General features: G+C 46.3%; 1 protein-coding gene across 2 annotated transcripts in view; it reads right to left on the bottom strand.

Moving 5' to 3' along the window:
- The window catches only part of VANGL1 (VANGL planar cell polarity protein 1), a 42,227-nt gene extending 31,602 nt beyond the window's left edge, over window positions 1-10,625 (bottom strand). The window contains exons 1-3 of one of the 2 annotated variants that reach the window (XM_067302179.1): window positions 10,578-10,625; window positions 1,286-1,582; window positions 7-133 (exon numbers count right to left, since the gene is read on the bottom strand). In XM_067302179.1, the coding sequence (XP_067158280.1) occupies window positions 7-133; window positions 1,286-1,368 (210 nt within the window). In that variant the 5' untranslated portion in view covers window positions 1,369-1,582; window positions 10,578-10,625. Of the gene's footprint in view, window positions 1-6; window positions 134-1,285; window positions 1,583-1,781; window positions 1,886-10,577 lie in introns of those variants that run through there. The other variant, XM_013950146.2, reaches the window with a different exon arrangement.
- Between the last annotated feature and the right edge of the window lie 5,453 nt (window positions 10,626-16,078).

Here is a 16,078-nt window from a genome sequence, read left to right as displayed (position 1 = left end):
CTTTACCTGGCCCTCCTCTGTCCGAGAGGCATCATTCCCAAGCAGTGGTTCTGCAGGCGGTGTCTGGATAGTGACGGACTTCTCAGATCGACTGCCATCTTTGCTTCGTGGTGATTTGTGCCTGTCCCGACTCCTTATTCCAAACAGAGCAAGAGGAGAAGAAAGTTACCAGAAAGACAGTCTCTGGAGCAGGGCCTGGAACCTGCACCATCTGTATTATGGCAAGTACCCTAACATTAGGTTATAGTCATGCTTGCCCCATTTCTTGATCAATAATGATTCAGTTTGTGATGAAACAAGCTTCAGAAGAGGCAGAAAGCAAACTTGCCCAGAGCAGCCTACAGCCCGGTGGTTGGGACAGCATAACCCCTCAGCTATTGCAGAGGGAAGCAAATGGGCTGGCACTATCTTGCCTCCATCTCAGCTTCTCTTAAAATGTTTTTTTACAGTGCTGTACTTGAAAGAAAAGTTTGCGTTCTCTCAAGAGCTATCCACTCTACTTGAGATTAACTATTCTACACAATTCACTACCTGCAACAAAGTTTCTCACAGAGACACATATAGTTAACACAAAGAATTAATCAAGACAGCCCTAGTTCTTGCAAGGTGAAGTCTTGCCAGCTAGGACCCTAACACTGCAAGACAACTGGTGAAGTTTATTTCCACTGGTTAATATCCCCCTGCTAACCTCTTAGAGGCAGAGAGCATCAAGGGTACTAGACACACAGGGTGCTACTTCTGCCTTACCCTTTAAAACCTTATGGCCTTAAGGACTTGCTATTCAAGTTCAGAAAAGCCCGACTTCCAGTCCAATTAATCCTGATAAAGGACTTGTTGCAGACTCAAGTACCACTCAAATTCTATTTAAACAATGAAGAGCAGACAGGAGGATGGTGAGAAGAAGGAAACCTTACTGCTACATGGTAAAGAAACTACATCAAAGGGAAAAAGGGACAAATATCAGTTTGAGAACTTTGACATGTCTTCTCCCCAGAGACTCTGTTAAGCCCTCTCACTTTAACAGTACAGTTAAGCGATCTTTTCCTTCTACTGTCTCTTCTCCAACCTTTCCAGCCATATATGACTCCAGAGCGCATGTAACTGGTTGAATACCACTAAATTAGTAGGATAACTGCTTCCAGTCTCCTCACTGGGTTCCTCATGAAGTCTTTCCACCTGTATCTCCTCCATGTAGCCCCACTGATTTCAGCCTAACTTAGATTTTTTTCCACAGGATGTATCCTAGCTTAGAACAGCCAGTAATTTAGAATAAACATTTCCTTACCCTTGCCTGTGGGCTTTTTTGGAGTGACCTGAGTAGTGTGAATATCCTGAATAAGTTGATTCTGTATCCATGGTAGCAGACATCAGGACTGCACGGCAGGGGCACAGACTGTACGTTATTTAGATGATGAGTTGTTGGTGCTCCTGAGGTGTAGTCTGTGATAGAAGTGCTTTCCTGGGTACTCTTTGCTTCCCAATCATCAGTAAGGCCTGGTCCTCAGGGAATGAGTGAGCTTCAGATACAAGGAACCCAACCAGAGGAGAGGGGAGGGAGGGTGCCGTACTCCTCAGCATCGACCTAGGGAAAGACAAGCAGGGATGGAAATGCACTCTGCACAAAGCAAGACAGCATTCCTACTGCAGTAATTCCCTCACCCTCTTCACCCCAGCCATACATCAGCACTCATCATACTGTCTGTTCACACATTCTTCCTGGCTGATACATCTCTTTTAGGTCTACAGAGAAACATACACATTTAAATAAGCTGATAACGTACCTCTGTTTTGAAAAATCTAGTCCATTCATCCAAAAATCAAAACCAGCATAAGTCACTTGGAAAAGACAGTGATTTGGAGAGGACTCAGCAGCCTAGATATAGATATTCACTCCCCAAAAAAGTACTGGTCTTGACCTCCCCACCCCATCTTTACACCTGTATAAAGCACATCCCAAATACCACCAGCTTCAGAATCACAGCATTATAGTCTGCTTGGGGGAAGGTGCGGCAGGGATGTGACTATCCCAGGAGAAATGCAGGAATGGATCAGACCACCATGCCCGAACCTGCTTTGTTTTCATAACTGCAAGGTGTGCCCATTTTACAAGCATTAGTTACTATACAATCAATGGCACTATAAACACCTCCTTTCCTTTGCAACCTTTACCTCCAAAAGTTAATTTGGGTCTTGAAGAATTGAATTTTATTAAAAATTATATCTATATATACACATACACTAATAACACTGGGGAACGCTGATTAGAGAACATATCTAGTTTATACGGGCCAACATTTCTTACAAAGTACGTCCATTTGGAACAGCAGCTACAGTCCTAACTGTAAAGGGCAAAAGAGAAGCACGGTTTTTGGGACAGGAACAGGGAGACATCAGAACAATTCCTAATAGTTATATGTCAAAGATTTTGAATCCTGGGGGAGAGAAGGGTAGACACCAATCGCTCCCAAGTCCAGATTCTGCATTAGGTGATAAGAGAAACAGAGAGGAGGGGACTAAGTCACCAGCTTGGAGGATGAATGCATACTATAAAGAGGTGTAGAGAGAAGGGTTGCAACTATGGACGGAGCTGCATTGGCACAGCCCAGTGTTTGGCTCGAAAGAGTCTTTTCACATGTTTCCTGCCCAGACTATTGCTGCCTCTAACACCAGTGGAATGGAAGGCCACAGTCTACAGGCCTGTAGTTTTAAAGCAAGGAAAAAGCTGCTTTAAATTAAATTAAATTCCTCCGTTATTTTCTGCTCACAGCAGTTTTCAAAGCTGTTTGCAATAAAAGTCAACCACTGCCTTCCGCCCTCTGCCTCCCCAAACACAGAAAGGGACAACAAGAGAAATCAGACCTCATACTTGGCCAACTATTCTTTCCAGCCATAAACACAGAAAGATTTCTCCTCTAACACCTTCAGAAAAGCCTGTAAGCAAGCAGAAAGTTGAGTACAGCCCTCTACCACATACAGACTATGCCAAAAGAATCAGATCCCTTCACCACAGGGTTCCCTAGTTCATGGTGCAATCTGTAACACCATTGAGAAGCGGTCCCTTTGCATCAGGAGCTGCAGGTACTTGCCCAGCACTTGGGCTTGCCAAGGCTCTTTGAAAAGAGAGGTAGAGGATGGGACATTTTGTGTACACAAATTCCCAGGCTGTAAGGGAATATCATGCCTCAAAAGAGCTCCTTAAAGGCAGCACAAAATCTGGGAAGAGCAAACAAGGGTGGAATCATAAGGCCTGGTTTTGGGAAAGGGAAGTGAGGATGAATTTAAACTGTATAGGCACAGCAAAACAAAAAGCCAAGACACAGTACAGTCTGGAATATGTCATCATTAACATAACATGAACAAAAATCCTCCAGCTTGGTACACGTGATGAAACGCTCATTAACTCACTAGGTTCACACACACTGTCTGTGGCTCATGGCTCCAGCAATACACTTGGACTCAGAAAAGCTGATTTTTTTTTTTTTCCTCCTCTGCCCTGCTGGGCAACCTAGGGTAAACCCCTTCCTCTGCGTCCATCCTTCACTGATAAATGGAGCTAAGTCTCTCCTTACCACCCCCGTAAAGCACGATGATACACTAGGCATGGCCATTCAAGAGGTCATAAGTGTCAGACACAACAAACCAGGAACACTCTCAGTTATATGAATGGTGTTAACAAGTGTTACAGGCTTAAACTACTGGCTGTTTGTAAACTTATTAGAGTCTCTTCTTTGAGAGCAGCCACTGTCTTTACAAACACATACTACCACATTACAAGAATAGCAAAAATGAAGGGAGCTGTTGGTGTACCTCAGTAAGGCTTACTAATTTTTCCTAGGCTTCCTATACTGAAAGCTGGCATAGGTGGCCTACTAGCAAGTATCTCAATGGACTTTGCCTTAATGCACAATTCTCACAACCTCCAGGAGAGGCTGAATGAGAAAACCAAGGCACAGAGGCATACTACTCACCCAGGATCACATAGCAGTGCTATGGGGGAACCCAAGAGAAAAGTGTCAGTTCCCAGCATTTTCCTTTAATTACGGAACAGAATTTCTTCCCAGCTCCCAGACAGAAGAATCAGAGCTGAGACAGATTAGTAGGAGAGCTTCTCATGCCTCCTGTCATCTCCAGTAACACAGGGTCACACTTCTCTGGAGACAGAGAACACTTCAGCAGGTAGAAACTGCTGTGAAAATGCACAGGCCTACTAGACACAAACCACAAAGCAAGCAGTTCCCATTTTATGGTGGGGTGAAGCAAGGCAGCGCTGGGTACCAGGCACAGAAAGCAGGCTCATGGTGAGGCTAACACAGGAACTCTGGGGCAGGCTGGATCATGCCAACTCTCCTTTTCTGTGTAAACAAGAGCAACAGCTTTGACACAGCTCTGTGAAAAGTCAACAAGAGAACCCCCAGAAAATGTTAAGGCTCCTGGATTGCGGTCAAAAAGCAATATATTGAACATGGGAACTCTGCAACACCTCCTGGCCCCTGCTGCAGGACACACTGATGGTTAAATAGAGCTTCCTGCCAAGGCAGCTATAGGCCTGTTGAGAATAGAAATATATCTGCCAGACTAAAGCTGGAAAAAGCAGAAGACCACTGGCTTTGTCTGGTGCTCAACTGAGGCTGATCTTCAACAAGGCTTCCTAGATTTGACCAGCAAAGTTTAGCATGGGCAGCTAGCTAGACACCACTCCCAACCTAAGCAAGATGAAATGAGAAAACCAAGGAGAGAGGAGCACAGCCTGCAGAGAGAATGGTCCAACCAGACACTTCTCATAGCCAAACCAAGTAGGTTAACTACCTCCTGTCTATGTTACAGCAGGAAGGGTACTAGCATTACCCCAGAAAATTCTTCTGAACTGCTGAGGAAGAGGTAGGGAGGGGACCAAAAAAAAAACAACCCAGGCAGTCTCTTGGTTGGAGCCCTTTTGATGCGAGAGACAGAAACCAATCTTGGACGGCCACCACCCCAGTAGTTCCCACCCCTAAAGCCTGAACAAAGCTACAGAAGGCAAATTGACATGTGCATCCTACCTAGCACAACCAGATCCAAACTAAGTGCAATTTTTAAACACCTCCACTGCAGAATTACTAATCATCACTATCCTTATTCTACCCCCTGTGGACCAGGACAACTATTCTGCATTAAGAAGTGGCCCGTCATTTAGGGCCTCATCCCTTCACAAACAAGCAACAATTGAGAGTCTGATTTAATTAGTTCAAATGCTTTCACAAAGGATCATTACATCTCACAGGACTCCACTGAAGGCATGGTCTGTTTGCAGAGCTTGTTGCCCTGTGTGAAAGGCGGCTCCTCTGGCCTGAGGGTACAGTTACACTATACCTCAGCTTTGACAGGAAAGCCAGTGTAAGTAACTTCCACCTCCACATCACGGTTCACCACTCAGTTGTGTCAATGCAATTCTCAGAGAGCAAACAGCACCACTGAAAAAAACCCTATTCTCCCACTTGTTGCGCTTTTGTCTTGGATCCTTTCCCTGACCTAGTTCACAGCATGGTCCCAAACAACACAACAAACACCATGATGAATAGCAGCACAAGCAAACAGCTAGAGGGCAGACAGGAATTCCTCCTCCACTCAAACCAACCTATTGTGCAACTACACACTGCGCACTTGGCTACCAGTAGGACAGGGACTCTCACTTTGCCTTTCTCCTGTTCACAGATGACAGAAGCACACTTCACCTTACTGTGAACTACAAGATGGGGAACAATGCTAAGGATGCCCAAAAGGAAAATTTGGTACCCTGTCCTGGCAAGAAGGGTGGCCACATCCTGCATGGCAGTGAAGAAATGTAGTCGCCCCTTCCTGAGTACAGTAGAGATCACAGTAAGTACAGCTTCTACACAGCTATGAAACTCATTGCAACTCCCTCTTTTCACACAAAAAGATTCATAAATCTCAAGAAAAAGTTCATTTGAATTGCTATTTTCCATGCTTGCGGCCCAATCCCATTTCCAATGAAGTTAGCTTTGTGATCGTCTTCAAGGGAGCACAATTTGGCTCCAAGCCCAAGGGAAATTTAAAAGAACGAGTTACATCTTTAAATCAAAGAAGGCAAACACAAACAAGAACACCCTATATCCCAATGGATTTTCCCTTGTGAAGTTGAGGCAAATAACTCCACAGCAGCTCAGCTTTGAAATCTTCGTCAGTATAGTTTCAATCTTGCCCAGTTTAGAACTTGCAATGAATTAGAGTTAATTTACCAATTGGCTCATGAAATCACATATATTTGAAAGTGCCATCTGGAGCACAAGCAGCCATCAATGTCTGCGAGTATGTGCACACATTCAGTTCAGTACACTGTTGGCTTCACTTGTTAAACAGCACCAGCTGTCTAGAGGATAATGGATGCCCATTAGCTATCACGCTGAAGAATTTTTTCTTCATTTAGTGAGGTGAAGAGCTTTGCAAATTAAACACACAGAATGCCAAGAGCTATGCTAAGGGATGGCACTAGGCTTCAAGGCTAAAAATTAATATTTTTTGACTGTCTTACAGTGTCTCTTTTATATTAACTGTGGCATTAACTCTGCTACATGGTACAGCTGTAGCATATTCCTATTATTCACTTCAGAAAAATGAGAAGTTACGTAACTTACTATATTCAACTGTAAAGAAAGACCTATGAGCAATACAGCAGGAACTTTTCACTTTTGAATTTCCTGAGTAGTCCCCGATCCAGCAATTTGATCTGTAGGCACCTAAGTTCAACCACGTTTATCTATTTGCAGAGCCAAGGGCTTCAGTTTCAACTGCCAACATGCTTTTGGAATCATTTTTTCCAAAAGCTTTTTATTTATTTTTGCATGTCATTAAATAAGGCATATTTTGGCCTTGAAATGTATAAACCAAAGTTTTTGCTTTATAGCAAATAGCTCTTAATAGCTCTTAATTTGCAAGCCCCTCATGCTAAAAAAGTTCAGTAATCAGCAAATTCAAGCCCTATAGCAAGGGGTTCTCTTTTCTTTATTACTTCTCACAGAAGCAATTTCTTAGAAGCAGTTCATGGACCCCCAGGAATTTGCATCCCCAGACTGGAAACCAGAAGTCCATGACATGGATATTTCAAAAAGATAAGTCACTGTATTTGTTGAAGCAATCCACTCATATACTTAATTAGAACATGCAATAACACTGCTCTGAAAATGTAGTGAGGCTATCCTATTTGACAACAAAGAAAAGGCCTGAACAAAATTGATACTCAAGCAAGTGGGGTTTCCCAGCAGTAAGTCCCAGCCTCTTGCCTCTCTGTTACATAGCTGACCCATGACTTGGGAAGTTCTCTACACAGGATCCACCAACCTGCTGCTTCCCCAGTGGATGTTCTTTACCTGTTCCAAGAACCACATCTACACTGTCCAAATCTTGGAAGCCCACCCAGCATTCACGTCAGTCATGCAAACTATACCTTAATTACCAATCTGCTAGACTAGTGAAAACTCGTACTTCCTCATCCATGTATTCCCTGTGTTGTTGGACCTTCGAGCATACCTCTGATCTTTGTGATGCAGTCTCACATGCTCTAGTACACACTAACACAGTTATCAATACCAACATTTAAAGCCCTGCAGCCTCACAGAAACAAACTGAGGCAAGATCTGCCTTGGAGCTGTTGCTTCAGACTCTGCCTATCCAAGCCAACAGTACTTGTATCTTATTTTCAAAGTTTAGTTGTAGCCATAGCAGTTAAATATTGAGAGGACATCAAAGGCTATAAATTACAGAAAGTTTATCTATTGACTGTGTACTCCCTCCTTTAGGGCACTCCATGTCTTCTACACACTCTATTTGGAGTTTCAAAACAAACAAAACCCACCACCAACAAAAAACAGGTCTAGAGGCCGTGACCAAACCCAAGTACACAACACAGCTGGATTCCACAACACAGTTTCCTTCTAACGCCCTCCTTGCGATCAACCCATTATAAAGCCAATGCCATTCTGACTTTGCAAGAAGGAAGGGCAGGAGTGCTGACCACAGAGGAAGTAACTACTTTTTTTGGTGACCTGAATGGCATGGTATTTCTGAAGTAAAGGCTAATAAGAAATTTTAAAAAATTTATAGGATAGTTTTGACAAATGCTTGTTTTCTCCTTCCACCAAATTCCCCAGCAACAGTAGGAGATACAGAGGAGCACGATACTACTTGTGCCTTGTACAATTACTGTTTCCCACTGGCAGAACTGGACAGCACAGTTCTCTGCTCAGGTCGGTCTCTCAGGTCCCTACCCCCACACAGCAATGGCAACAGACCCTGCAACAGCAAAGCTACATTTCTGATGTTGTTCTTAGTTTTGGTTGTCAGAGGTGTGGGTGGAAGGAAGGTTACCACAACAACACAACACACAGTTTTCCTAGAACTGGTGCAGACATGCTGGAAGAGTTTCTGCAGTACAGTATCCTACTCTTCCCATTACGGTAAACCCTCCCTAGGTGCACACATTCGTAACACACTAAGGTCTACCAAGAATACTGCCAATACTAACCAAAAGCAAAACGTCACTAGCAGCTACAAGGGGTTTTATATTAGAATAACTACCACCAAGCACAGCTCAAGTATCTGCTTTCCTTTCAAAGCCGCTGGCCAATGACCACAGGCCGTTAGCTACTCGCCTGGGTGGTTTGACACAGGCTGGAAATCCTTCCAAAATTTCAGCTCATAAGGAGCATTTTTTAAGTGAGGCTTTCTGTAAGACTCTATTCACCATTTATTTTTCAAAATTAACAAGCAAAATGATGACTGAGCCAATACAAGTCCCAGAGTTACAGCCAGTTATATAGCCAAACCCCAGAGGGGGAAGAGAGCCAAGCACATTCAAAATGAAGTTCCTCAAAGACTACGTAGCTTCAGCAATGGTGAAGCAACTTTGGAGAGTTTCTCTCTTCTCCTTGGTGTCAGTACACTCTAGTAATGGGCTTACAGGCAACAAAATCATGGAACGCACTCTGCAACATCCCAATTTCCTCTTCCAGCAGCGTCACTTAACTTCTTAACTCTTTAGAGCTGCAAGGATCTTGTGGGCAATGGATTGTTGACAAACCCAAGTCCAAAGAAATAACGCTTCAACCAGTCATAGAATTACTAACTCTGCCTCAACAGACTAAAACCCTGTCATCAAGTCATTTAAGCTTTCATGGACCCTGCAGTCAAAGAACTCAGCCTTCGGCACAAGAAAATTAATTTACACCCTCAGCAATCTTTTAAATAAGAAAAGAATATTGTTTCACAGTGGCCATCCAAAGTTTGCTGTTACTGAAATTGAACAACTAATGCAATAGCTTTGCCCTCTATTGGGCACACTCAGAAATGTTCAGCTGTGTATCCCAGGCCAATATTGCTCAGATACAGAAAGGAGGATCTCCTTACAGCTACTGTGCTGCAGCCTGCGTTTTTGGAGCAGATTTATCTCCAGCCATGTGAGGTTCCACACGCTGTAATTTGTGGAACAGAACTGACCACTCTGTCCTGTGAGCCCATGATTTTGGATATCACTCCAACTGACCAAATCAGCTTCTAACCAGAGAAACATAACTGTGTGCTGTGTCCCCATCCCCCATGACACACCTAGCCACCCAGATGGATGAGCTGAAACATAAAGCAGCTTGTTTTATATGATTTGGCCAATGATGCATTAGCAGAGTCTTCAAACCACTCTGATTTCACTCACGCTGGCCTGTTAGTAGTGCACCATTTCTTTCAAACACAAGGCTTGGAAAAGCAACTGCTGCCCACTCTGCAGGACTAAGCCTACAGCTCTCTCCCGAATTTAAAGGTTTTGCTCATAAGAAGTTCAGATGTTTTTCGCTGCAACGTGAGAAGCATCAAAGCGAGGACCCTACGGCCAAGCAGCTTTGCTCCCCGCGGCAAAGGGCTCGCGGGGCTCCACGGCCGAGGCTGGCCCCGCCGCCGCCAGTGCCCGGGCGGGCAGGGGCAGGGGCCGGGCGGCGCCCCGGAGGCCCCCCGACCTGCCCCGCTCCCCCCGCGGCCAAGCGACGAGAACCGGCTCCCCGGGAAGCCCCGGGCAGAGGGAGGCCCCGCCGCGGCCGGCACCGCTGCCCCGCTGGCTCTCAGCCTCAGCCCCCGGGCTGCCAGCGGGCAGCCGTAGGCGCAGGCGGCCGCTCCGCCCGCCCCAGCACCGCTCAGCTCACAGCCTGCGGGCGCAGAGGAAGCTCCGGCCGGCTCCCAGCCGCACCCCGCGCACGCCGCCGACCCGGGGCTGCCGAGGCCCCGCGGGACACGGGTGTCGGCCCGGGGGACCCCATCCCGCCGGCGCGGGAGGGCCGGCAAGGCAGCTTCGCCGCCTCCCCCACTTGGGGCTGCAGCCTCCCCTGCTCCCGCCGGCCGGGGAGACCAGCCCGCTGCGGCCCCAGCCCCAACCACAACCCCGCCTGGGAGCGGGGCTCCCCAGCGGAGCGGCAGCCCCAGCCAGCAGGGCGGCGGCGGGTCCCGGCGGCAGAAGGCGAGGGTGCGACGGACGGCAGCGCCGCGGCCCCTCGCCCCGCTCCGGACCCCGCACCGAGCGAGCGAGCGAGCGAGCGACCTACCTACCTCCCTCCCGCGGCCGCCCCATGCCGCTCTCGGCACCGACCCGCCACCGCCACCGCCGTCCCCCACCGCCTTCCCCCGGCAGCGGCCGCAGTCGCTGGTGCCGCCGCTTTCCGCTTCCTGTGCCCGGCCCCGTCCCTCCCCCTGACTACGGCCGTGCCGCCCCCGCCCACGGCCCCGGCCCGGCCCACACCGGCTCTGGCGGCGGCGGGCGCCCCGCGCCCAGCCCCGGCGGAGTCGCCGCCCGCAGCAGCCCCCGCGCTCCCCGGACGCGGCTCCCCCCCGAGAGGCGGCCGCCCCCTGCTCCCACCGAGAGCCCCGCACAGTCCCTCTGCGACCCCAGCTGCCCTTTGCGAGGCCGGTCCCCGTGCCCCATAACCTGCCTCCTCCGGCACCCCAGCCCTGCCCACCCGCACACCAGACCCGGTCCCCAGCGTCTCCCACCCGCACCCCTGCTGTCACTCAGCTTCCCCGCACGAAGGCTGAACCGCACCTCGTGGCCATCCAGCCCTTGCTGCAGCCATGGCTTGCGGGGATCAGCAGCCAGGACCCACTTCTCACTCCCGAGAGACTTGATTTCACCCTTTGAACCTCTCACTACAAATTTGCCTCTTCCCCGTCTCAGCCTGTAGACATGCACCCTCACAATTCCTGCTGCTGCCTCTCTTCCTGAGACCCATTTCTTGCACTCCTCCCTGCTGCAGCCCCCCACCTGCTGAGCCCTACAGCCCCCCAAGGTTGAGCCCTTCCCATGCCACAGTCTTCCTCCACCCAGCCTTGCCCATCACCTGTTCTTATACAGTTACACTCCCCTCCAGGATGAAGACTAGTCTCTTCAAGGTCTCCCATCTAGGACGCCCACGTTCCCAGGTTTCTCTCCACAAAACCTAGCCTACAGGATCACTTGGTCTCCTCCTCCACGTGTAGCCTGCAGCTGCAGCACATTTTCCCCCTTGCAATGAAAGGTCTGCAATGAGGTAGGGCCTCTTGCCCCCCAGGGAGGATGGTCTAGTCTGCCCAAAGCCTCTAACAGGCTTCCTGTCTGCCTTGGCACTCAACTCTTCACACCATTTGCTCTGGGCAGCTGGGGAGGAAAAAGGCAGAGTTCTGCAAGCCGTGCAAATCACCTTTCCTGTCTCTGAATGCTGCTCCTTCTCCATTTCACCTTTGGGTTGTCTTACCCCATAAAAACAGTTAAGCTTTCAGGTCATACAATGAACTAGCAGCTGAGAATGCATAAAGAAAATCTAGACCATCTACCTCCCAGTCCTGTGCTTTGAATTACTTGAGAACAATCCAGTCTATAAAAGGAACAAATACAGAATTTACTGAAGTTAATCCTACCACATAGTTTCTGCATTGCATTATTGCAGCTTCTGTGGATTGCATCTTTAATTTTTCCCCTTCAACTTCCCCTCACTCCCCTTTTCCAAAATAATGTCACAATTTTATTTGTACTACTTGTCCTCTACTCAAGATCTGTACAATGTAGAATGACTTTACAATGAAACACAGTCAATCAGGAATTAGAAGAAACGTTTCCATATCCCTCTGATTTGGTAGCTGAATTTCCTCCCATATTGCATGGTGTACATACTTATCCAGCCCTGTGACTGACTGGAAGAGGCCTATTTCAAATAATAGACTCCATCTTGTATTATGCATCAACACGTGTCTAAACTTGCCCAAGGCCTGAGTACTCTGCTGCATTCCAGATAATTGCCCTGCCCTGGAAAGTGTTTGACATCTTGCTGAAAGCCTGTCTCTCAGCATCACTGGGTGCTAATGGCTCCCAACTGCTGAACTATCACAACAGGACTTTTTCCTCCTTGCTCTGGTGCTCAGAGGTGGGGCAAATGTGACAAAAGGCAACAGGCTGGAGTTAATGCAGGCTATGCATGTGCCACAGGAGAGTGACTCAGTGTAAGAAGCAAGATTTTACCTGTGCAGATTGGGCTGGAGGACAAGGAGGAGATGTTGCCTTGGCTGAAAGGCTAAGAAAACTAAGAGAAAAGAGCTTCAACAAGGAAAAGGGGATCTTTTCAAAGGTATTTAGTTTCTTTTCTTAGATCTTTAATTTCTTTAACTGGAGTTCTCTCAAAGTGACCAAGAAACTCTTCTGCTAAGTTCATATTTCTTGTTCTCCTACTATGCTGTCCCAGCAGCTGCTCAAGAAATTTTTTGGGTAGACAGAGACAAGGCAGAGTCCAAAAGAAGCATGTGTAAAGTGAGGCCAGTAAAACACTGAGAAGATTCAGAGGAGTCCTGAATACTAGTTTCATGGTGTAGGGCAGCAGGACTTGTTGCAGTATGCTAAAGAAAAGTGATGGCTACAAGATCTAAGCTGAAGGTGTACACAGACCTCGGAGATAAGTAGCATCTAGGCCCTGTCCAAACCTAGCTGTCTTAGAAATCTGTTAGACCCAGCAGTGGGGCCCACTGACACCTGACTGGGTCAAACTGTTGCACAGAGTATTGCCAAAGAAGAAACACACTGAATACAGGCTCAGAGGCAGATGCTGAGATGCTGTTACACACATCTTCAATCATCTGTTTAAACCACTGAGACATGAGGAAATGTTTGGCATGAGTCAAGCTACTTGTGTGGTAGGGTCGTAGTTTAGAAATTTGCCAAGTGCTATGCTCATGAACATTACTGGATAGATAAGATTAGATTTTTTAAATTTTTAGAATACCCTCTCTCAGAATCCCAGGACAATCATTGAGGTTGGAAGGGGCTTCTGGAGATCATCCAATCCACCCTCCCCACTCAGAGCAGGGTCAACTAGAGCAGGTTGCTCAGGGCCATGTCCAGTCAGCTTCTGAGTACCTCTCCAAGGATGGAGACACCACAACCTCCCTGAGCAACCTGTTCCAGTGTTTGACCACGCTCACAGTAAAAATGTTTTTTCTTATGTTGAAATGGAGTTCCCTGTGTTTCAGTTTGTGCCCGTTGCCTCTTGACCTTTCACTGAATACCACTGAGAACAGTCTGGCTCTGTCTTCTTTAATCCCTTCCATCAGGTATTGGTACACATTGATACACATTGATTCCACTCTGAACCATCTCTTCTCAAGGCTAAACAATCCCAGTTCTCTCAGCCTCTCGTCTTATGTCAGCTGCTCCAAACCATTCATCATCTTAGCAGCCCTTCCCTTGTCTTGCTCCAGTGTGTCAAAGTTAAATAAGTGGAGATTGTGTCTGACCCAGACTGCACTCTGTCTTCATGTAATGTGAGACACTTTCACTGTTCAGTTCCTTTCTGTTTTGGTCTTTACCCGTTTTTGCTGGTACAGAGGCCAGGGGAAGTTTTAGGAAGGATCTGTGTGTGATCAAGTACATAGACTGGCACTACATTGTGGCATGCTCTTCTTCCAAAAATAAAGGGCAGAAAGGATGCACACACAAAAGAGAAGGACGAAGAGGTAGGTCACTCATGTTAAGCCATGCTCAAACTTGGTCTGTTTCATGATGTAGCATACAGAAAAGGGATATGATCTCAGATTCTGCATCCCTTTCTGCCACTAACTTGCATGAGATACAGAAGAAACACCTTTGATTTGCTCCCAGTTTGTCTTTCCCTTCCCTTATTTGAAAAAAAAAAATCCTTATTGTGAGAATGGCAATGCTATAGCCAAAAGTTAATTGGAAACAGCAGAGGAAGGCTAGTAGATGCTCTGCACTTACTTCAAGTAAATAAACGAGTAATTTTTTTCTGCTTAAGGTAGCAAAACCTGAAACTTCGTCAGGTCTTATGAGAAAGAGCTTCTGGCTTCCCTTTACACTCCTTTGGTTTGTTTTTCTAATAGATATATGACTAACATTCTTGTTTCATATAGCTCCTTGAGAGGACTGTTTCTTTCCCTAACTTTGAAGAAACAGTCAGAAAAATGGTAGGAAGTGCAAGCTGTGCTCAGAACATTCTCTTCCTGGTTGAAACATGAGGATTGAGACAATTTTTGTCCTTATCAAATTTTCAAATGGTTCTAGGCATCTTCCCACAGTGGCAGTATCATCTGACCAAGGCCAAGATGGGTGGATGGCAGAGTCCAGCATGGAAAACACACAGAATCATTCATGCAGAGAATTCAAAATGATACAGAAATCTGCTTTTTTAGAGGAAATGTTCATGCTGTAATTTTACTAGTCCTGCTACTGCATTATACAGGCTTGTATTTTTCACTGTGAAAAGCATGAGTCGGACAAGAGAGCAGGGAGAGATGGATTTTGGGTCACATTTGTGTGGAACACAAGTCATATTGGCTCTAGAAGAGGTAGTTTCAGGAATGTGGACATTATCTCTTCTTCTAAAAGCTCCCACAGTATTTCAAATCACTGTCTCACATTTTGATTTGCCGATCACAGTTCATGCCCAATCTGCTATCCAAGCAAATTAGTTAAATAAACTTTTACGGCCTCCCTTCTGGGATCATCTGTTCTCAATTGGCTTCTCTTTTAGTTTGCTTTCTTTGTACCCCTGGGAGCATTAGATCCATGTATTTTTTTAAAGTCTAACTACTCACCCTTGTATTTTTCTACAATTTTTCACTTTTGTGGGCCAGAGTTTGCCTTATTTGGAGACACACACATACAGTATTTCTGTTAAAATATTGAGGTTTAAGCTGCTGCAGATCATCTCCTCCACCTTGGAAATTAGTCTTCCTCTGTCTTACCCCAAACCCAATACACAGCACACAATAAGTTGTTTGGTGACAAACATCACAGATCTGTACATGTCTATAAAACTTGATTAGTTTCTCCAGTTTCTTATTGTTTACTGAACAGGATGAAGAGATGATTATTCTTAAATTATGAGCCACAGATTTTCCTCACCTAAAATGGAATTTGTTTGTCTAGACAACGCCTTGAGAATCAGAGGCAGTGCCTTGTCTCAAATAAGAAACAGAAGCATGAGCTGAGCCAGCAGAAGTATGAATGTTATTCTGAATTATGGCTCACTTCTCAATGGCATCAGCTGGAGCCTCCAGCATGGGGTAGAGAGGACAGCTTTTTGCCTGAAAGACTGGATGCCCCCTTGCAGGCCTATCGGTCAAAATTGCTTGTTTAGTTGATGTGAACTGTGCATGCTCTCTCTGTGCCACTGACCTCGATCTAGCAGTATATATCTGAGCTTTAGGTAAATGTACAGTGACAGATAAACACAAGGAGCCACATTTCAGCTCTTACTCTGCAGAAAATCTTGTTTAGAGGAAGAGGGAGGACAGAGGGACAGGACTATAAAAGAATGCCTTCCTTCCCTTTTGGAGTGGTTGCTATTTAGAAAAGGAAAATGCGTAGTACAGCACAGCTGAAGAAACAGCATGACACATTTGTTTTGCATAGGAACTTGCATAAAAGCTTTATGGAATCAGTTATCCAAAATATGTTTTCTGCCCAAATAAAAAGAAATGGTGATGGGCAGCAAACACTAGAAAAACTTCACTTAGCTGGGATTCTGCAAAACCCACTTCACTATTCAGTTGAAATCTCACTTCCATT

This window comes from Apteryx mantelli, chromosome 1 (assembly GCF_036417845.1).
Source record: "Apteryx mantelli isolate bAptMan1 chromosome 1, bAptMan1.hap1, whole genome shotgun sequence".
Classification (NCBI taxonomy): Eukaryota; Metazoa; Chordata; class Aves; order Apterygiformes; family Apterygidae; genus Apteryx; species Apteryx mantelli.
Note: the sequence above shows the minus strand (reverse complement) of the source record. Positions and strands in the feature narration are given on the sequence as shown.